The sequence below is a fragment of the Microcaecilia unicolor genome, chromosome 13 (genome assembly GCF_901765095.1).
Source record: "Microcaecilia unicolor chromosome 13, aMicUni1.1, whole genome shotgun sequence".
Classification (NCBI taxonomy): Eukaryota; Metazoa; Chordata; class Amphibia; order Gymnophiona; family Siphonopidae; genus Microcaecilia; species Microcaecilia unicolor.
In genome coordinates this window covers 40,061,766-40,084,518 of record NC_044043.1, presented here as the reverse complement: position 1 = coordinate 40,084,518, position 22,753 = coordinate 40,061,766, and the positions used below count along the sequence as shown (strand labels likewise).

At 41.8% G+C, this 22,753-nt stretch overlaps 1 protein-coding gene across 1 annotated transcript in view; it reads right to left on the bottom strand.

Annotated features, from left to right (window-relative positions):
• The window catches only part of CAMKK1 (calcium/calmodulin dependent protein kinase kinase 1), a 177,747-nt gene that overhangs the window by 32,217 nt on the left and 122,777 nt on the right, over positions 1–22,753 (bottom strand). Inside the window, exons 10-14 of the mRNA XM_030222611.1 lie at positions 21,460–21,659; positions 19,411–19,464; positions 18,726–18,799; positions 14,738–14,825; positions 1,973–2,101 (exon numbers count right to left, since the gene is read on the bottom strand). Of these exons, the coding sequence (XP_030078471.1) occupies positions 1,973–2,101; positions 14,738–14,825; positions 18,726–18,799; positions 19,411–19,464; positions 21,460–21,659 (545 nt within the window). The remainder of the gene's footprint in view (positions 1–1,972; positions 2,102–14,737; positions 14,826–18,725; positions 18,800–19,410; positions 19,465–21,459; positions 21,660–22,753) is intronic.

Sequence of the window (22,753 nt, the reverse complement as noted above, 5' to 3'; positions counted from 1 at the left end):
AATCCAACATTTCAGCTCATAAATCCAGGATCAATTCAATTTCTGTATTTTCTTATGAAATCTAACAGGCTACAGCATGGGCTCCTCTGTTCAGTGCACGAAGGCTGATATTCAGATGGGCAGTCTCTGCTTAAAGAGAAGTGTGTGATTTATCCGCTTCCCCTTATGCCAGTGGTCCTGGAGGCACCCCAGTCAGTCAGGTTTTCAGGATATCAACAATGAATATTCATGAGATAGATTTGCATGCATGCAAATCTCTCTCATGAATATTTATTATGGATATCCTGAAAATCAGCTGTCAGTATAAAAAATTCTTTAGAAGCATGCCAAGGCCATCTTGACCACGTTTGCCAACTGTTGGCAGGATAAGCGGAGGCTAATATTAGGTAATCTTTAAAGCTGTAAGATTATAATGTTAATTTTTGATTAAGCATTGGGGGTTTTGACATTGATATACTCTTTTGAGTTTTAGGGAACTTCCTTGAAAAAGCAATTTAGCGAAACACGTGCCAGGAAGGAGAAGAATGCACCTAAGTTGACTAGATCACAGTTTACATTATAAAGATGAGTATAATAACAATGTGATAATATAATTTGAAGAATATAAGATATGCACAAAAAGATTTTGTAAAACACAAACAATATAGGAAGGTGGCGGTCAAGGAACCAGTGAAGACTTGAGTACGTTAGACACTGTGTATGAGTAGATTAAAACACAGTGCATTACTGCTGAGGTTCATCGACCAACCCTTGTGTTGATTCTCTGGAGTTTGTGGATGTCTATGAGGAATATTAGACATCCTAAGGTGTTTGCTATATAAATCCAGTATTCATTTAAAGTGTTGCTTGGATGATTTGGTCCTTATGTTAATGTATATAAATTTTTGAAGAAATAAAAGTATTGTATATTTGTCGTTTACTGGCTGCAGCCTGAAAAAATTCCACATTCTCTTGAAAGCAGTCTCTGGTGTCTGATTTATTAACGGTGACGAGTGAGTGCCGAGTGCCCGATTTGTGAAAAATATTATTTGGCCAAATACGAATACTCAATACGAATAATGGGCAACGTGAAATCAGAGATCAAGTGATTATTTCAGTAGGATTTAGCACAGCAGAACCCTAGATTATTTGAATTCAAATTTAAATCACTATTCAGACGAATACGAATAATGTATTTGGGGCTGAATCGAATTCAATATGAATATTCGATACATCCCTACTTGATTCCAAAGTCTAGCAGAGCTTAGTGTCGCAATGCCTGAAGCAGAAAGTTGAATGCTTTAAACTTCAGTGAGTTTCCTCAGTTTGATTTCCACTTTTAAGATATTTAGCTAATGTGTCTACTATTCCTTCAAACCTCCACAAGGATGCAAAATGACTTAAAAATGCCCCATCTTTACATAACACGCTGAAGGTCTAAAAAAGGACAATTACTTTAAAATGTTAAAGCAATTTCAAGACATCAAAAAAGAGAAAAAAAAGCCGGAAATATCAAAGATAAAAGAAAAGAATTTAAACCACTAAAGATTCTTATTGGAGAAGTGCAAAAGATTGTTGTGGATATCCCTGGCCACATAAAATATATGTTGTTAACATCACATTAGTGTGCATCATTTTCAGTGCCCTGAAATGCACAGAGGGAAGGGAGAAATTAGGAGCAGGGGTGAAGGGCAGTGAGAGTGAGATTATAGAGCTCAGTGCACAAAATATCACTTCATGCCACTAAAAATAAAATGAAATGGGACAATGAAACAAGAAAATATTTAAATACTTCTTTTAGTACGTAAGTAATGCCACACTGGGAAAAGACCAAGGGTCCATCGAGCCCAGCATCCTGTCCACGACAGGGGCCAATCCATTTCTTACATTTCTTCTTTCACCCTTGTGTACGGAAGCCTGTGGGTCTTCATTTTTCTTATGTTACCCCATCACCACCTTCCAAATCCACATACGCCACATAAGTGCAGCTTACCACAGCTGTTAAGCTCGGGATCAGCTTGACTGAGTTTTTCACTTCCTCTTCAGTCACTTCCACCACAGTACAGTGATCCTCCTCCAGAGGTAGAGGGTCCTCTCCATGCCTCGTCAACCAAGGATGTAACTTCAGAGAAAAGTAAACAAAGCATGCCATGAGTTGGCTAAAAGTTAAATTGCAGATGATTTTAAATCTATAACATATCTTCAGCCTAAAGCAAGCATTCTTAAACCAAGCCTTGGGACACACCTAGCCAGTCTGGGTTTCAGGATATCCTCAAAGAATACACATCTACTATCTAGAATGGGTTCCAAATCCATTCATATTCTCCTCTACACTCTGTTACCTTGAAATTAACTATAAAGTGCTTACAAAATATTAAATTAAATCTTTCACGGACACCTCCCAGGGAAAAAGGAACCCCGCGTGGCAACATAGCTGTGAGAACAATTACAAAGTTTTTTTGATCTAAACGTGATGGACAAAACAACATAACAGGACTTATGTAAAGTGCCAGGAAATTGAGTACTTTTACATCGTATAGATATAAGAATATCAGCTTTGAAGACAAGAACAGTTGATAATTGGATCACAGACTTTAGACTCTGGTTTTAAGACAAGTACGATCAAGACTGAATCAAGGATAAGCATGCAAGCTACAGGTTTTTTTTTTTTTAATCTGTGACTACCAACAATCACTGCTTGTGACTGGACAGAAGGGGTTAAGTTTGTAGGTTTTATACTGTAGAGGGAGGAGAGATATTTAGGAATTTTTTGTAAAGTAATAAAGTTTGAATTTTTGAAGAGACCAATGGTTCGAAACGAAAAGAGATTTACAAAGAATACACGTGAGAGAGATGTGTATATAATGAAGGCAGTGCATGCAAATTTAGCTCATGCATATTCATTGGGAATATCCTGAAAACCAGACTTTCTAGATGTGCTGCCCACCCCCCAGTATGACCATGTGGTAAGTTCAATCTGACTGCATGGACATTTCTTTTTTCAGCCTTTTTACCCACTGTGGTAAATAGGGCCTCAGCGCACGGCGAAACGGCCGCTGCTGCTAGCGCAGGGCCCTTTTTACCACAGCTTAGTAAAAGGGCCCCTTAGTTCCTAATAGTTATACCTGTCATAGACATGGCGTAACTGTTGGTGACTACATTTACCAAACCAAAATTGGTATCCACTAATCTCTGGTAATTAAATCGATGATAAAATACTATAACCAGGATATAATAATCCTAACAATTTCAACAATAATTCATATAATTTTTAATTTTATTGTTTTTTAAGAGCACCCTCAGATATTCCCACTATAAAGAGTGCAACAATATTTTGTTGCTTAGTGGTGTAGCACTTCTTTCATCGGGTTACTCATTTTTTATTCTTCTTTTGTGAATCACCGAATAAGTGCTAGCAGGCTGGTATAATTCTTCAAATAGTATAATAACAATGTCCTGACAGCCTTGTATGCGGTACAAAAAAGAATACCTTGCCCAATATTCAACAAAATCAGTAATATATAAAAATAATTAGTGTTAAAATGTTTAATGAACACTTATCTGAGTTTGTGCTGTATCCGCGTTACTTTTATGCTGTGTCCATAATCTCCTTATATCCAAAAATAAATTTCTGATTATTCGCCTTCCCCTGAACATGTGTAATAACCAGGCAATGGGCGACCAATGCAAGTTTTTTTAGGTGTGGAGTAATATGCTCAAACTTGCTTGCTCTAGTAAGCAGTCAGGTTGCAGCAGATTCTATATAAGGCACCTAAAAAAATCCATGCAGTAAACATTTCTGGCTAAGTGTTGTAGCTGGGTCCCCATCCAGGCTCAACCCTGCTTAGCTGCCTCTTCTTCCACATGACTGTTGCCTTACTCCACAGCAGTCTGGCTCCTCTGAGCCTTGGCTTCAGGCCCTGCAAACTCCCAGGACTTCCTCCTCCCTCCGTTCCTTTCACAGAGGCACATTCAAAGCCCAATGTTTATAAGTAAGAGCTTTTATTTTCTTGCTTCAAATCAACACAACACCCTTCACTCCAGGTTGTTTAGGCTAGCAGCCCAGAGCACCATTCAGGTTCAACACAGTCAAATTCAGGTTCAAAAACAGTCCATATAACTTCAAACTCAGGTTCAACACAGTCCATATAACTTCACTTCACTTTAGCTCAGATTACTTCACTTAGGAAACAGTACATTATCAGAGGGAAAAACCCAATAGCTTGGTAGGTTGCAGCCCAAACCTTTTAGTATGAAACAGTTTACACAGTCTTTCTTGCACCTTCTTACAGCACGGTTACCCAGCTTTATTCCCACCTGGTTCAGGCTGGGGTTTCAATTGTGCCCAGCTCTCTTTCTCTCCCACAGGCTGCACCTGTTTCCTCTTTAGTAGAGATTTCTCCCAGTGCCTCAGCCTCTCTCCTCCGGTCTTCCACCAGTCTCTCCAAGGTACAGCTAGCCACCCTCTTACAGCAGCTTTTTGGGTTTTAGCCAGGGCTCCAATCTCCATCTGTTCCTCCCCTAGCCCTTCAGTAATCTCCATTTTATCCTGCACTTCAACTTCCCCCGCCCCCAATCTCTCCAGCTGGCCCTCGTCACCTTTCTCAGAGACCATTTCCCAATCTTCTATCTCCTCCCCTAACTCTTGCACAGCCAGGTGGGGAAGAGAAGGATTCTGGGACTGGTAGTTCCTCCCCTTCTTCCTTAACCCAGCCAACCTCTCTGCCCCCGGTAGCCCAGCTTTCTGAATGTGGGTGTTGTGCACATGAAATCTGCCCCGTTGGGATTCCCCGGCTCCCTGTATCCCCTTTCTTCGTGCCTTCCCGGATCCCCTTTCACCTGCACTCTCACAGCGTATTCTATAAGTGGCACCTAGATTTAGGCGAGATATACAGAATACGCTTAGTTGACATCCCAGTGCCTAAAACTACGTGCCTGCATGCACACCAACAAAAACCATGGCGTAAATCCCGGCGCGTAGATTTACGTGCACTGGGCCATATTCTATAACTAGGCATGTAAACTTTGGAATGCCCACGAAACGCCCATTTCCCTGCCTATAACCACACCCCTTTTGAACAGCACGCATTAAAATTTAGGCACAGGGCGTTACAGAATACTCTTAGCGAGATGTGTGCGTAAATTCTAATTATTGCCAATTAGTTCTCATTATTGCTGTTATTAATGCTTATTAGCTTGTTATGCCAATTAAGTTACACACATTTTTATGGAATACGCTTAGATTTCAGCACGGAACGCAAGGTGTGCTATATAGAATCTGGCAGATAGCGCACAATTGAAAAGGGCAGGTAAATGTGGGGAAAGTATAGGTGGGATGTGGGAGTGTCATCATTAACCCATGCACCTTATGGAATACTATCAGATTCGTGCATTGACAGACGGATCTATTCATTTGGGATAAGCGGGCACAATGTAGGTTTGTACTATTATTCTGCAATGGCGCTCCTTGTGCTGCATCAGTGCGCCAAAAAAGAGGCACCAGGTTGCAGACTTGCCGCTATAACTAATATGCTCCTAAGTTAAGATGAATTTTCAGCCGAAAACTTATGCTCCTAATTCAGCTGAATTTAGGAGTGGAGGAGTGGCCCAATTGTTAGAGCACTGGTCTTGCCATCCAGAGGTGACCGGTTCAAATCCCACTGCTGCTCCTTGTGATTGTGAGCCCTCCTGGGACAGAGAAATATCCAGCATACCTGAATGAAACTCACCTTCAGCTACTACTGAAAAAGGTGTGAGCAAATCTAAATAATAAATGTAGGTACCTAACTTAGGAGCTCAGCCTTTTTCAAATGTTGGGTACTAAGGCAACGGAGGGTTAAGAGGCTACGTGGTCTTCAAACCCTGGGCTTCCCTGTTTCTCAGCTCACTGCTCTGTTAGCTACTCCTGTCCTGGGAGCAGATCTCAAGGAATGAGGTTCATTTTACCGTCTACTGGTTCAAAATATTCTCTTTAGCTTAAGCAGGCTCTGCAGAAGTTAAGACTAATATCAAGAGATTTACAGGTATTAGCAAGAATCAAAAGGAGCAGGAGAATACTTTGACTTTAATTGTACTTCAACCATTCCACATTCATTTTGATTAGATCCCATTTGTGATAGCCTCCTAGTACTGGGTGGGAAGCAAACTCATTGCTAGAAACCAAACATAAAAGCAGTTCTTGTTTCACTAAAAGAAGGCTTTATTAGCAATCCCCAGGACTCTGTTTCTCTTTACTGGCTGAAAGTAAAAGTCATCCCATTAAGGCAACATGAGTGTTTTCAAATGTATTCTTTTCCATTTTTTTAAAATAAGGACCAATTTATTGCAGTTAGGAAATACAGCAGGGATGCTGCAGAAAGGATGCATACATTTAATAACAGAGCACATCTCCAAATTATAGACTTGTTGGAATGCAACTGGAAGAGCCTAGCACTCCCCCCTTTTTATATTTTATTTATTTATTATTTAGATTTTGCTCACACCTTTTTCAGTAGTAGCTCAAGGTGAGTTACATGCAGGTACTCTGGATATTTCTCTGTCCCAGGAGGGCTCACAATCTTGGTTTGTACCTGAGGAAATGGAGGGTTAAGTGACCTGCCCAAGATCACAAGGAGCAGCAGTGGGATTTGAACTGGCCACATCTGGATTGCAAGACCAGTGCTCTAACCACTAGGCCACTCCTCCACTCCATTGTACATACTGTAAAACATCCTCTTTCTACCTTCTAGAGATAAAGGCTATGGAACAACTCCTAGGGAAAACCAGAGGTTTGTCTCCTCTGCAGGATGTGGTAACAGTGGTTAGCGTATCTGGGTTTAAAAAAAGAGGTCTGGACAAGTTCCTGGAGGAAAAGTCCATAGTCTGCTATTGACATAGACATGGGGAAGCCCCTGCTTGCCCTGGGATTGGTAGCATGGAATGTTGCTACTATTTGGGATTCTGCCAGGTACTTGTGACCTGGATTGGCCACTGATGGAAGCAGGATACCGTGCTAGATGGACCATTGGTCTGATCCAGTATGGCTATTCTTCTGTTCTTCTGTTTGATTGTTGGTGAATAAAGCTTGTGTTGTGGGGAAGAAATGCATCCTGCAATACTGGAAACAAGGATCCGCGCTGTCTTACTGGCACTAGCGGAATACATTTCATACTCTATTTTGGAGCACATGGGAAGTCTACATCCAGACCCCGCCCCTAAGGGAGAGGAGTAGGATTCTTAATGAGTTAGATCTATAAACTTAAAGTGTCCTTCTGACTGCTCATTGATTGTGGGAGGCAGTATGGGAAGGAAATGGGAAGGTGGGGTGGGATTGTGTTGGGTAGGGAGGGGGGGTGGATGGTCTAGTGAGAGGTAATCACTATACTACCACTGTTAATATTGACATTTAGATGGGGGGGAGGGGGAGGGATTTTATGTCCACTTTCTTCCACAAAAATAAAATGGAATGAAATGATTTGTTTGATTGCACCTTGCTTTATGGTTCTGTGTTACCTGCATTTAAATCTAGAGATATAGGTTACCTGAATCTTGGCATATAGCAGTATAAAAAAATCCATAGTGCTGTGGGGAGGGAGCTAGTTTTATGCCTCAGATCTAAAGTCCTTCTCTGTCAACTTATCTTTGTTAATTTCTTCATATCAGATTTACTTTCTGGAGAACAAGGTGTGGTATTAAATTATCTAGGTGCACTGTTTGGCAGCAATATAAATCTGGCTTTGACGCCGGTGTCCGAAGCATTTTTCCAGGACTCTGTAAAGAGGTTTCTTGCATCGCCTAATTAACATGTATATTCCAAAATATAATTAGACATGTCTACAACAACCCACTCCAAGAAAGCAAAACACCACACTAAAAAAGTCTAAACGACTCTTTTAGGAAAGCTGTGAAGGACTCAACGTTTTCTGAATACGTCAATTAAAAGCCAATCAAGCAAAGCAATGTGGGAACAAATGTCTTCTCTTTTCTCTTATTTCTTTTTCTGTCTTTCCATTTGCTTGATTTTCTCCTTAATTGAACTGATGATTTTAAAATTGTAATATCAGCCGATTTTGTTTTCCAAATAATTAAAAGGCAAACAACTGCACAAAGCCCAAGCTAGTCTTTGATGTTAAAAAAAAAAAAGACAGCTCTCTTTTGCATTGTTGTATTGGGAAACTTTAATTAAAATGTTTCGCTGTGTCGGCTTTTGTTAAATATACAGTTCACGGTGTTGCAAAGGGCTTTAAATAGATCCACAGAACAACAGCATCCAGTTTCAGTCCTCCACAACCGCCAACAGGCTTAAAAAGCAATTTGATTACTGTGCACCTACAGCTACGCACGACATGAGGGGCGTAAACGCGGAATAACTAGCACTTATCCCAGGGATTCTCTATATCGCGCCTTAATTTCCGTGTGGAAATCGAAGCGTATTCTATAACACTGCATGTAACTTAATTGGTTAACTAGTTAATCAGCGCTGTCAATTGGATGTTAACAAGCAATTATCATCACTAATTGGCATTAAGATTTACATGCACAACTCGCTAAGGAGCCCTTTCACAGAGCAGCAGTAAGCCCAACGCGGGCTTACCTTTCACTCTTCTGGGATTACTGCCGGCCTAACGCGGCTGCCGGTGGTAGTCCCGCCCTGAGCGCACGCCATTTCCGATGGGAAAAAGAAAACCCGTAGATATGGCTTGCGTGGTGATAACTGGGCATTGCCATGTGTTGCCCAGTTACCGCTGGGTTAGAACAGGAGCCCTTATCATCACCTCAATGGGTGGCGGTAAGGGCTCCCTACTGCATGGCCATGTGTGTCTGGGGGCCTTGTTATCCGCTGTGGTAAAAAGGGCCATGATGCGCGGGAAAAATGGCTCCCGCTGCTAGTGCAGGACCCTTTTTCCCCACAGCTTTGTAAAAGGACTCCTAAGTGTATTCTGTAGAGTGGTGCGCTTAAATTCTAAGTTGCTTAGTTAAAAATGGGGCATGGCCATGGGCGGGGCAATGGACATTTCTAAAATCTATGCATTTTGTTATAGAACACACCCGTTCTGCGCCTAATTTAGGCGTCGGGATTTACGCCAAGTAAAACATGACGTAAATGGCTGCAACTAAACTTGATCGCATGGAGAGGCGCTCGACGTATTCTACATACCGCGCGGAGATCTAAGGCCATTTCATAAAATATAGGCGCACTTTTAGAGAATACGCCTAGGTGTATTTTTTTTCCACGTGGAATTTTCAGGCACCATATATAGAATCTAGCTCTATGTGCATAAGTGTCCTATGCATTATTTTACAAATAGATGCATAAATGGTGGATACAGGTGGGTGGAGTATGGGCAGGATATGGGAATGTCTCACATGTGCACCTACTGGAAGGTATGTGCATTGCATGCCGCTCTTAGGCATGCCTGTTTACACCTGCCATAGACCTGGCGTAAGTGAGCATGCACCTATTTAGGTGTCGATGAGAGTTTATGCTAATATTCTAGAATGTTCTAGAACAGATGCTCCCTGTGCTGCACTGGGGCGTCTACAGCTAAGCTCTTCTTTATAGAATTGCCCTCCTAGTCTTCAGGATGATCGAAATAGAATTAACCTAGCTGTTCACCCAAACATAAGCAAAAATTCCCAATCAATATTCAAGGTAGATATCTTGAAAGCCAGCCCAGGACTGGGACTGAATCTGCATACGTTAGGGGAATATACAGCATTTTCTGACTGCAGAACTCCATTCATTTTGCTATTTAATGCAACCTCAGGCTTCTGCAGAGAATTAGGGACCTCATAAATAAGGACTCAAAAGCTCATAATCAGATTTATTTGTGAGGATAACACAATTCTGCTTTAAGGAGCTGAAAGCTTACAATATGCTGAAAAAACAACTATGAAGCACAAAAGGGCAAGTCTTGTCACAGTGGTTGACACCATGATAACGTTCGGGCTGGATTACTGTAACACGCTCTACATTGGTAAGACTACAAAGCGTTTGCACCAGCAACAACTGATTCAGGAGGCTGTAAGCAACACGATCACATTACATTATTTCTGCTATTATTCCACTGGCTACCAGAACAATACAGGGATAAATATAAAACTCTACCGATGATCTTCAAAGACCTTTGAACACCTTAAAGGAAATGGGCCAGAGTACTTGAAGAACAGGATCTCCAAGGTCCAAGAAGCATCCCTACCTACACCATCTCCAAAGGAAATCAAACAGTGTGGCATCCACCAACATGCCTTCTCTGGAGTAGCCTCCACACTCTGGAACTCACACCTAGAAAGTCTTGCATTAGGTGAAGTCTATACCTCAGGCAGCAGGCAAAAGCCTGACTTTCTCCCAAGTCTTTAATGAAAGAAGCAACCAACTAGCTAATTACACACACAGGGCCGCTTTAACCATCTATAGGGTCAGAGAAACATCTTCCTTAGCCCCCCTGCCAGCCAAGCTTCCTGCAGAAAGAAATCGGCATAAAGGCATGAAGCCACCCTCTAGGTCATGCCAATATTGCTTTTTTGGTTCTACACCTTAAAAACAGGAAGTTCATGTCAAGGGCATTGGCAGAGCAGTTCCACACCTTTATACTGGTTTTTTATTTTGTTTACTGGAAGCAGCAGGGCTGGTGGGGAGGAAAGGAAGCTGCTGGACGACAAGGGAGGGGAGGGAAGATGTTGGACTAGAGTACAGAAATGCGCTGTTGACTACTTTTATTGACAAGTAATGCTTTCTCATGAACCTAAAAATGGATTTCTGTATCATGGCATGCTACATATTTTACATACACTTATTTCATATACTTACCAACTAAACCACATACATATAGTAACAAAGTAGATGACGGCAGAAAAAGACCTGTACGGTCCATCCAGTCTGCCCAACAAGATAAACTCATATGTGCTACTTTTTGTGTATACCTTACCTTGATTTGTATCTGCCATTTTCAGGGCACAGACTGTAGATGTCTGCCTAGCACTAGTCCCGCCTCCTAACCACCAGCCCCGCCTCCCACCACCAGCTCTGCCACCCAATCTCGGCTAAGCTTCTAAGGATCCATTCCTTCTGAACAGGATTCCTTTATGTTTATCCCATGCACATCTATGGAAACAATTCAACTGTATTATGAGACACACATGGCCTCTCAAGGGGACTTTAAAATAAGCCTGATCAAATAACAGTCTACTATAAGATGACCACCTCAACACTTATCAGGTTCTGAAAAATCCCTCCCCATATTCAGGTTTCCCCCGACTGTTTTGGCACTTCCCACCCCTCCTTGGGGCCACAAATCTCCCCAGCCTGCTTCTTGAGGTCTAGTATCATTCCCTGTCTTTCTCTCCTCCAATCCAGTCTCTCTCTTTCTTCCTCCCACCCATCCACTAGAGTCCTGCATCTCTCCCTCTCCCTTCCACCTGCTCTCTCCCGTCCCTGCAGTACTCAGTACTCTTCTCTAGCAGAGGTGCTTGAGACAGGCAGCCTTGCTGGTGTTAAGGCCTCTCCTCAGGTGCATCTCGCCTTCACAGAAAAAAACAAGAAGTTGCATCAGAGTAGCCATCTAAGGAGAGGCCCCAATACTGCCAGAAGGCTTCTTGTCTTAATTGCTGCTGCTGCATGGGGAGGGGGGTCATGCAGGCACACATCCAAGCCTGTTCTTTTGCTTCTAAGCTGCGGCAAAACGAGGCCTGCGTGGGCGTCAAAGCGTGTTTTTGATGTGCAGTGAGGCCCCCTTTTACCGCAGTGGGTAAAAGGATGTTTTTTTTTTATTTTAAGAAATGGCCATGCAGCAAAGCCCGTGTTGGGCTTACCACCACTTAGTAAAAGATCCTCTCAACTTCTTACACATAAATGTTTCATGAAGCTGATATTTAAGCGTAGAAGTGTTTTCACCACTTGATTCTTCATCGTGTGCAGAAAGCTAAATGTACTCAGATGGAAAACTTGTGTGGCGAATTGATTAAAGATATTTACATTTAAAATAGCACATATCACATAATGCACAATGAATATGCATGGAAACTTGTGCATAAAGATTATGAAAGGTCAAAACATGACAGCATAAAGGCTGCTGCAGTGGTGTACACTTGGGTACAGTAGGTTTTTGGTGAGTTTTGGAGGGCTCACTAGACAATATAAGGGGGCAACGGTGAGATGCGTACCTGGGACTTTTTATGTGAAGTCCACTGCAGTGTCCCCTAGGGTGCCCCACTGCTCTGCTGGGATGTCTGTGTTGCCAATCTACTAAGAATGCTAGCCCTCATTCATCCCAAGGGCTTGATTTTGTGCGTTTTTCCCTTGAAAGTTTTTTTTTAAAGGTCCTCAAAAGATAGATTCAACATTATTTACTTAACAATCGGATTATTTTCTCCCTATATTGTATTGCCTAATTTTATTATGTTATCCATGTTCAATATGCGATACCTATTGTATGTTTTTTTTCCCTTTTTTACTTGACTGTTCACTTTATCATCCATGTTCTATATCCATTACCAATTGTATCTTTACTCTGAAATGGCATAAGTCATGACAGAAAATTGTAAGCCACATTGAGCCTGCAAATAGGTGGGAAAATGTGGGATACAAATGCAACAAATAAATAAATAAATAGATGCATTGAGCACAAAAACGTCTAGCAAACGGCTATTTTCGAAACAAAAAGTTGGACATTTTTCTGGTTTGAAAATGGCCATGTTCACTACTTGAATTTTCAATGTTTTTCGCAAAATGTCCAAAATCAGATTTAGATGCCATATCGAAAATGCCATTTTTACTTCACTATATGAGGATCTGGACAAAAACCAAACACACGCCTAACTTGAAACTCCACCTTTATCTCACAATTTACCCCTTTGTTTGCAAAGCCAGGCTAGTTGCTGCCGGTGCGGTAATGCCGACACAGCCCATTCAAAGTTGGTATTGCCCCACGGCAGCTGCTAGTGCGGCTTAGTAAATGGGGGGGGGGGGGGGGGGGGTTAGTTTGGTAGTTGTATGACTTGGTTGTTGCAAATTGTTTTTACTTGTAAAATTTTATTTTGTATCTTAAGTTTTATGTATGTTGTATTGTAACCCACTTAGATTAAATAGATAATGCAGAATATAAGTTTGATAAATAAATACATAAATAAAAATCTACTTTCAAGTGGAGCTGTTTAGATTGATTCTTTGCTCTCTGAGGGCGACATCCTCTGCAGTAGTTAAATAAAATGGTTTGGATCATATATTAAGCATGCAAGACATTTTAATTAGCTGCCAGGTGAACTGTTAAACATGCCTGCCATGCACCCTTATTAATTTGCATATTTTATTTGCTGATCTTTTTAATTATAATTAATGGTAGCACACTTTCTGCATACTATGTACATTAAAAAAAAAGGACTAATAAGTTTGATGCTCTTGCCTTTTTAAAGCATTTTATTTTTCTATATTTATCTTCTAGAATACAGCTGGAGCTTCCAAATAAAATGTGCCAAAAATGACTCATACATACACAAACTTAGAATGTACATCTTGGTCCATTCTTGATTCAGCAGGGAGACCACTTTGGATGAATGTTATACAAACTGGTGGAGGATCAAGGGGATAATATTTAACCTATAGCGGTCAACATTTTAAAAAAATGCTAGCTATTGTGGGTTTTATTTTATACCTGGATATTCAGCACTGGTCGTTCCAGGATATCGGCACTGAATATCTGGGTATGTGCTTTGCTTTCGTTTTTTAAATTTAACAAAGGTCTTTTATTGAAACAAGTGTAGCATATCTGCTTTGCTTTTATATAAGAAAACTGTTATATTAGCAAGTAAATGTAACTGTGTTTTTCAATAGCGCAGGGGCTAATTTTGGGATGAAGCCTGAACCCAAAATGGGTGGGTACCAAATTTTCTCCCCACCCTCTGCCCTCTCCCCTGCTGCCCTATACCCCTCACCTGAATGCAAAATATAAATACCAGAGCTGGCAGGGTTCCCCCAAGCCCCACCAGCTAAAGAACTCCTTCTCTACCAGTCCAGTGGCCAGACCTCTCCAAGCTTTGCAGCCGGCGGCAGTGTCCCTGAGCTGCTGCCACTGCCCTTCCCACATGCTTGGTTTTCATCCATGCATGAAAACCGAGCACGCACCTGGAGGCCAGCAGCAGCTCGGGGACACTGCAGATGGCTGCAGAGTTTGGCGAGTTCTGGCCACCAGACTGGAGGAGGAGGTGATCTTCAGCTGGTGGAACTTGGGCATCACCGCCAGCCACAGCAAGAGAGACATCTAATTTTTTTGGGAGGGTAGGCTGAGCCCAATGTGGTGGTGGTGGGGGCAGACCTCCCCGGCAGCCACTGGAATTTATTTAGGTACCACTGACATCCAGTGCCAATACCCTATCAGGGTAGGTGAGGAGAGCTGTCTGGGTACCACTGATAATTCAGCCCTGGTATCCAGATAACGTCCGGCATTGCCTTATCTCTGCCCCCAGACCACCCTGGCACTACTCGGATACTGCCGAAGTGGCCATACATGATATTTAGTGGCATTATCCTGATAAAGCCACTGAATATCACTGCCTGGGCTCAGAGAGAATTAGTTATCCAGGTAGCAGATAGCTAGCGTTGAATAATGATCCCCAAGTATCTATGTCTTATAGCAATGATGTCATAGGGACGTCCACTTATTCAAAAGTCTTATGATGCACTTTTGGCTTTACATATGTACATTTTATTAGAAGAGTAGAACACAAGTATCACATATATAAACACGGACACACCTCTTTTTCTTAAATGTTTACTCTGAATTACCTTTATTTCAGGAACAGTTATTCGGGTTTCTGGGTTTTTATCCAGCATCCTTAGAATCAGGTCTTTGAGCTCTTCACTGATCTTCGGTCTGATGAAGGAAAACATCAATCAGTGACTATGGTAGGAAGAAATTTCACATAAAAAGGAATTCTTACACTTGTGTTTCTAAGTTCTTGAACTCTAAGTCTCAACCGTTAGGCTTTATTTAAGTTTGTCACATATTGTCTATTTTGACATTAGTGTGCTAGAATGCAATTTTCAAAGGCCATCTACCCAAGTAAAGAGACTATCTGAAAACAGCCTTCCTTTCCCCTGGAAAGAAGTAACTGCGGAACAAATAGATGCAAATTTCTGTGGGCACTTTTTCTGGGCACTTTTCAAAAAGGAAAGCCTTTCTCTTTTAGAAAGTTTGTGGGTAAAAGCACCCGCTGTCTTTGTAATTCCCTGCAGAATTTTGGCATCTGCTTCTGCTCCCTTAATGATGCATTTTTAATGGGAACTGTGCTCTGTAAATCTGAACACAACTTCTACAGGTATGAACAATGTCAAACACTGCACACACCTAAACTCTGTCACCCAGTAAATTAAAAAATATATTGCTCTAATTAAGTCAGTGGAAGGTAAGGATTGCATTTAAGTTAAGTCACTGTGGAGTAAATAGAAATGAGAAGCAAAACATGCGAATGAACGTAAAGCAGCTCATTACTATGTAAATGATATATCACAGCTTGCACTTACATGGAAACATGATCCCTAGCAGTATTACCATGAGACTACCACTAGGGGCACTATAGTGAATGAAGACGCTGGCAAGGGCAGGACTAGGGATCACTCCTGCCCAAGGAACCACTTGTTCAGCTAGGCCCAGGGGATCTGAGGTGGGGGAGGGTTCTTTATGGGTGGAATGTTCATGGGGGGGGGGGGGGAACTGATGACTGGGTGAAGTTTGGGAGAGGATCGGGAAAGCTGGGGTCTTGCACAGGGGTGTCAGTGTCATTGGAGGTGTTGGGGTCTTGTGCAGGGAGGTGAGAATCGGGGGGTGGGAGGTGCTCATGGGGCCAGATTTCAGTGCGCCAACTGGTCCTTAACCCTGCACACTGGCAGCACTGGTCAACAACTTTGAGGCACAATATTCCCAGGCTGACGGAATAACACTGCTTGTGAGGTGGCTGACGAGTGGTGGGTGACGGCAGCTGTGTCCCAAGTGGAGGAAGGGGCGGCTGTGGCGGCCCTGCCCCAGGCCCAGCTCTGTCTCTCGGCAGCCCTGGAGCTTGCCGTAAGTGCTCACACCTAAAGTTAGATGCATAAATGCGGGTTTATTTTAGTATTCTATAATTGCAGTTGTGCAGACAACAGAATACTCAGAAGAATCCACAACCAAGCGGAGAACTCGAACGCCCCACGGGAAAACACAAGTATACGTGAGAGTGGGATGTTTGACCACGGGATTACAAATCCTGGACACAAGAATCTTAAAAAAGTTTGTTTATTGATGAAAAGACTCGACACAACTGTTGTGTTTTGGCCATCAGGCCTGCATCAGGAGTCTATAAAACATACATATGCAAATAAAGAAAAATTAAGTAAAAAAACATAAAACATATATGATAAAAAAAACCACAGTAAGCAATAACATATGGTAAAAAACAAATAAAATGAAAAGATAAAATGTGGGAATAACATCCTTTGCTGAACGTCAAACAATGTGTTCACATATACAATGCTCTTATAAGGTGCTAATATTGCAAGAACAATGCGTATAATAGAATGCATATAAATGATGAATAGAATAGGGACTAAACATACAGAGCATATGAATGAAATAGTATATTGGAAGGATATACTATAATGTGTATAGTTACGGACAGTAAGCTTATAATGACAACTGAAAAGATTTTTACATAAATACATATTCGCATGTACAATATTCCCATAGAATGCTAATGTTGCATGAAACATCTGTACAGTAAAATCTATATAAACACATGAATAAATAAATGAAAAAGGGACTAGGCATACAGGCATACAGGACATGTGAATAAAGTTGTGTATTAAAGGGACGTCCTATAATATATATAATGTGCTGACATTTTATCTTTTCATTTTGTTTTTTACCATATGCTATTGCTTACTGTGGTTTTTTAATCATATATGTTTTATGTTTTTTACTTAATTTTTCTTTATTTGCATATGTATGTTTTATAGACTCCTGATGCAGGCCTGACGGCCGAAACACAACAGTTGTGTCGAGTCTTTTCATCAATAAACAAACTTTTTTAAGATTCTTGTCTCCAGGATTTGTATTCCCGTGGTCAAACATCCCACTCTCACTTATACTTGACAACAGAATACTAGCATAAATCAGCATTTTCCCCCGGATTCTATATATCTCGTCTTAATTTCCGTGCAGAAATTGAAGCATATTCTATAACAGTGCATGTAACTTATGTATGAAAGCCTTGTGACTTGGGTATTCTAAATCCCTTCTTTGTAGATGCCACTTAGCACATAGTTGTGGAGTGGGTCTCTTCTACAGTCCCTTGTGCCAGCTGAAGTAGATTAGTTTCCATGGACTCCCTGTAAACAGCAGCTGGTATCCCAGAGAATCACTACAGTAAAATGAATCCAAAGCATAGCCAAATATAGCTTCTCGAGGGGCTGCATATGGACTCAGAATGTGTCTGGGTGACCATCTTTATCCAACATGTAGATGGAATTTAGACAGAGGTTGGCATGCTGCCAGTTTCTCACTATGCCCCCAACTTTAATCAGTTTTCTGGCTTCTTAAACAATTCACAAAATTATACAAGTAAATCTATCTGCTCTGAATAACACGTTCAAACAGCGAGAGACTCCTTTGCATAACTCGACCCAAATGATGTTCTTAACTAATTGCTGGGCAGAGTGGGTTGAAAGCCAAACTGGATGAGACACTTTCAAAACATGCAGTAGCTGTGGAAGATTAAGGCAAGCTGCCAGGGAATCTTTCAACAACTTTTCGTAATAACTCTGTTTAACGTGCTTTCACAGTGAGAACTTTTCTTCTCTGCACTCACTAACTACCTGGTGATGATAACCTACGGACAGCGGCTTGTCCTTGAGGCATCTCGTTATCTCATGTTGCTAAGTCATGTTGCAAAGTTTTATTTTAACTGTGGTTCAAACACAGCCCACAGCAAGGGGAGTTTCACTCAATTCACAATTTGATTACACAACTATCGGTATTGCCATTCTCTCTTGGTGTACTTAAATTAAAAAATATATATATGGGAGTGGGGGGAAGGGGCCCTGTAAAACTTCTCACCTCAAGAGGTAAGATGGTAGGAACCCAAGTCCACTATAGCAGAAACCAGAAAGAGATGATGTCTGAAAGGGTCTATCCAGCACAGGGCCGCCGAGAGGGGGGGGGGGGGGGAATTCCCCATGGCCCGGCATCCAAAGGGGGCCCGCCCGGCATTAGCATTACTCTCCTGTTCCTCTGCACTGCAGCGCCACAGAGTACTTCCTTCCTGCCGCATCCAAACAGCCTCTTTGGACGAGGCAGGAAGGAAGAACTCTGCTCTATGGTGCTGCCGTGCACAGGAACAGGAGAGCAATGCTAATGCCGGGCCCTGAGGAAGTTTGCTGTGCACAGTGACAGCCTGGAGCAGGAGTGCAGGACGAGCAAGCGGGGCGAGTGGTGGTCCCACCTGGAAAGGGGGTGGGCCCGCCTGGAGAGGGGGCTGGGCCCGGAAGAGGGCGGGCACATGGGGGTGTTTGCCCCGGGCCCAGCTTTGTCTCTCGGCGGCCCTGATCCAGCATTCTTTTCTCATGGCAAGATGATGAAACCAATTTATCTATTGCAAAGAACATTCTCAAAGCTATCTGGTACTTTCATTCATTGTGCAACCGGCTTGACTGGTATTCCATATAACCAGCTACCCATTAACCACAATAGTGCAGGGTTAACAAGGCTCCTTCAGGAGCACCTCCAGCAATCCTCACTTACTGCTCTGGAAAGTCCACTGGCTTGGTCTTGATCATATTATGAAGAACCAGGATGTAGGGATCTATAAAAGGACACTTTAAAATAAGACAAACAGTATGTAAAGACCACTCATTACAAAAGATAACAGGAACACTTAAAAAATTCATTGTTGCTGTGGGATTTTGAACCATGTAATAGATTTGTGTTCAGAAAATGTTTTAAAAATATGGTTCAAATCAAACCCCACAAAATTCATTTTAATTAGTTTATTAAAACTGCATTCATAGTTAAATTCAAATTTTAATACTGTAAATTAGTGTTATGGATAGGGACTTCTTAAATAACAATGAACTGACTGACAATTTCACAGAAGTTGCCACTATTCATGGAAATCTGTGGACATTTGGGCAAATCAAAGGCCAGTAAGTCTGGGTATGATTGCAAAAGTTCTTTTCCTTCAGCCTAGGAATCATGTGAGTAGAACAATTTGCCAATATATGTCAAGGACCTTCACTGATAAAGGGGTTAAGCTGTAAGAATCAAACACTGTGAAAACGCTGTTAATTTTCACAGTGCTTAGGAAGAAGAAGTACAGATTTCAATTTCACGTGCTCCTTATCTTTTCTGTACTTCTGGGAGAATTAATCACAGCTTAACCAATCCGATTAGTCGTACAGTAATTAAGTGCTTCAGAATTCAACCTTACCTTTCCAAATACGAAGCAATATAGGGTAACTCCCATGGCCCACACATCAATTGCCTGAAAGAAAAGTCTTTTTTCAAACACTGCAGATATATTAAATTAAGACAATTACATCCAAGTTAGAGCTACACAATGCTATTATTTCCAAAGACTTCAAGAACATTGCTTCCCAGTATCATTAAACATAACCTCAGCTGTATCTATACAATGAGTCTACCCTTGATCATGAATATTTAACTTTTTAAAAATCATTTACATACCACTACTATGATAAAATTTATGTTGCATGCTCTGCACTGGTGGCTCCCAAACCATGAGCCGGTAGCTGCTGACGCATCTTAGCAGGGTTACAGAAGAAGTGAGACATGAGATGAGACATGATTGGTTGAATTTAATTTAAGGTATGCCATGGGATACTCCAACTACAGGTCCAATATTTACTTCTGTAGTGTGATGTGCTTAATTACTGATTATGCTGATACAGAAATAAATATAAAAATTGCTGGCTGGAACTGATCTATTGAACTAAGCTCTGAGAAGCAGAAGGTACCCCTCCCTTCTCTTAGGGATCCTTTTACTAAAGTGCGCTGAAAAATGGCCTGCGCTGGTGTAGATGCATGTATTGGATGCGTGCAGGTCCATTTTTCAGTGTACCTGCAAAAAGGCCCTTTTTTGGGGGCAAAAAAGGCCCTTTTTTGGGGGCCAAAAAGGGATGTGCGGCAAAATAAAAATTAGTGTGCGTCCATTTTGGGCCTGAGACTTTACCGTCATCCATTGACTTAGCGGTAAAATCTCACACGCTAACCATATATTTAAGCCGCATTAAACGCTAACGCGCTTATACATTTCTATGGGCGCATTAGCGTGTAACGCGTATTAAAAACGCTAATGCGCCCATAGCGCCGCTTAGTAAACATAGGCGTTAGTAAGATTTTTAAACATATTAAAAAGTTCTTTTGAATTTAATCTCTCTCTTCCTATTAAATATCCCATAGTACGATCTTTTAGCTTCAGATACCATTACTTTGTATTCCCTAATCTTACAATGCCAGGATATTAAAAATCATAAAATCCTGGGTCTATCTCCATGCACTTTCAAACTGGTGGCATGATTTTTTCAATTCTTTTAAAGAGTCTGAATACCAGGGTGATTTCCTTTTCCTTGGTTTTATTTTAACATTTTCCATAGGGAACTGATCTAAACAATTTTCAACCACATTATTCTCCAATTAACCAATGTTCTACCAGAAGATTGCTCATTTCTAATCAGATTAGTTTTTATATATTGCCAAAATTGTTCAGTATTTTCTCTTAGGACCATACTTTAATAATATTTGCTCTCCTAAATCCAAATTACTCGAGAAATAAAACTTTGTTCCTTAAATAAATGAAGTAATAATTTTAATACCTTGTCATATGTTTACTCAGATCCTCTTTGTCTAACACAGTATTTTGGTTTGCTTAAAGACCAGAAGCCATTCAGGGTGAGACACATATGCAATAACAGGGGAAATCATCACTGTAAATAATATGCATCTATTTGCTCTTCTATGCAAGGATTCTATAATGGAACATAGGTGCCTAATTTGCTTTATAGAATAGGACTCAGATGGGCACATTTTTGGAAAATAAATATTGGTGTTCTTTTATAGACCTGATTCTCCCTGTGTATCAATGTATATCCTGCAGCTGAAGCAGGGGCGTAGCCAGACAGCAGATTTTGGGTGAGCCTAGGCAAGAAGTGGGTGGGCACCAAGTGTTCTCTCCCCCCCCCCCCCCAAAAAAAAAATATCTCAGCTGGTGGGTCAATGCTTCTCTCCACCTTGGCAGCCTGCAGCAGGCATGCGCTGAAAAATGAGAATGCGCAGGTGCCAGTATCGTGGAGAGCAGCGTTTTTGTTACCATCAGGATGAAGTCTTCAGCTGGCGGAGCTTGGGATCCCCAACAGCTACCGCTAAACGTGTGCTACTGTTGGGTGGGTCTGAGCCCTAACTGGATGGCTACGCCACTGTGAAGACACTATGCCTCATATAAGTATGAGGGGAAACTCACCTTTCCGCTGAACCGTTGGCCAGTGTCTGACAGAGCCTCTGGTGCCATGAATGCTGGTGTCCCAGCAGTACTGGACAGAAGTGCATCGCTCCCCTCAAATTGATTACTGACTCCAAAATCAGCTATTTTGATATGGTTATCATCACCCAAGAGGAGGTTGGAAGGTTTGATGTCCCGATGAATGATCTTCTGGTAGTGCACTGCAAAAGAATTGGTCATTATCAGAGAATTAAAAACAAAACGTGGAAACTGATACCCACCCGTACAAGGTGGTGATGCTGCCCAGTGCTTAGAGCAGTGGTTCCCAGCTCCAGTACTCAAGTGATGTGGTTTTATGGTATATTTGCATACATTAATGCATATCAAATACATAGGGTTCAAATTCTTATTATTTAGCTTCTCAGTGACTCTTAACCTGTTCATAGCCTGTTCACAGAGGCCTAGTTTTGCTCATAATTCTCAGTTACTGTTGTAAAGTTATTTTATGGTTCATGACCTGCACGTCCCATATAAACAGTTGGAAGGAAAAACCTCTTCAGTTACCGCTGGTTACCACCGGGTTAGCGTGGAAGCCCTTACTGCCACCTCAATGGGTGGCGATGCTTCCCTCCGAAATAGCCGTGCGGCAAGTGATGCACTTGCCGCACGGCCATTTCTTTAAAAAAACAAAACAGCCTTTTACCCGCTGCGGTAAAAGGGGGCCTCAGTGCGCGTCAAAAGCATGCACTGACGCCATGGCTGACCCCTTTTGCCACTGCTTAGTAAAATGACCTCTAAGTTAGCTAAAACAAACTTGGGCCAAAAATAGTAGCACTTTTACTAAGCTGTGGTAAAAAGTGGCCTTAGCACACCCTAAAACCAAGCATTCACGTGACGGGAGGGGAAGCAGGACAGGCAATGTACAGCGAACAGTGCTGGAGAAAGGCTTCAGCTGGCGGGGGATTGGGGAACCCCGCCAGCCAAGGTATGTGGGGGTTGCAGCAGGGAGGCAGGCCAAACTGTGCTCCCCCCCCCCAACTTTGGGCTCCGGCTCCCCCAAATTTTGAGGTCTGGCTACGCCCCTGTACCAGAGGATGTCTAAATGCATCTTGCGCGTCACTATTTTAAGCTTCGTTGGGTGCACGTCAGTGCTTTACATCTCCATAGAGAACTGTGGAATTTTGTAAGACCTTCCTGGATATTTCATTAGCCTCAAACATTGCTCGTGATAACATCACGAACTGTCAAGCAGGGGGAGACTGAAATCCTGGAGTTTGCCATATAAGAAGAAATTCAAATAATTTCATTGTTAAGA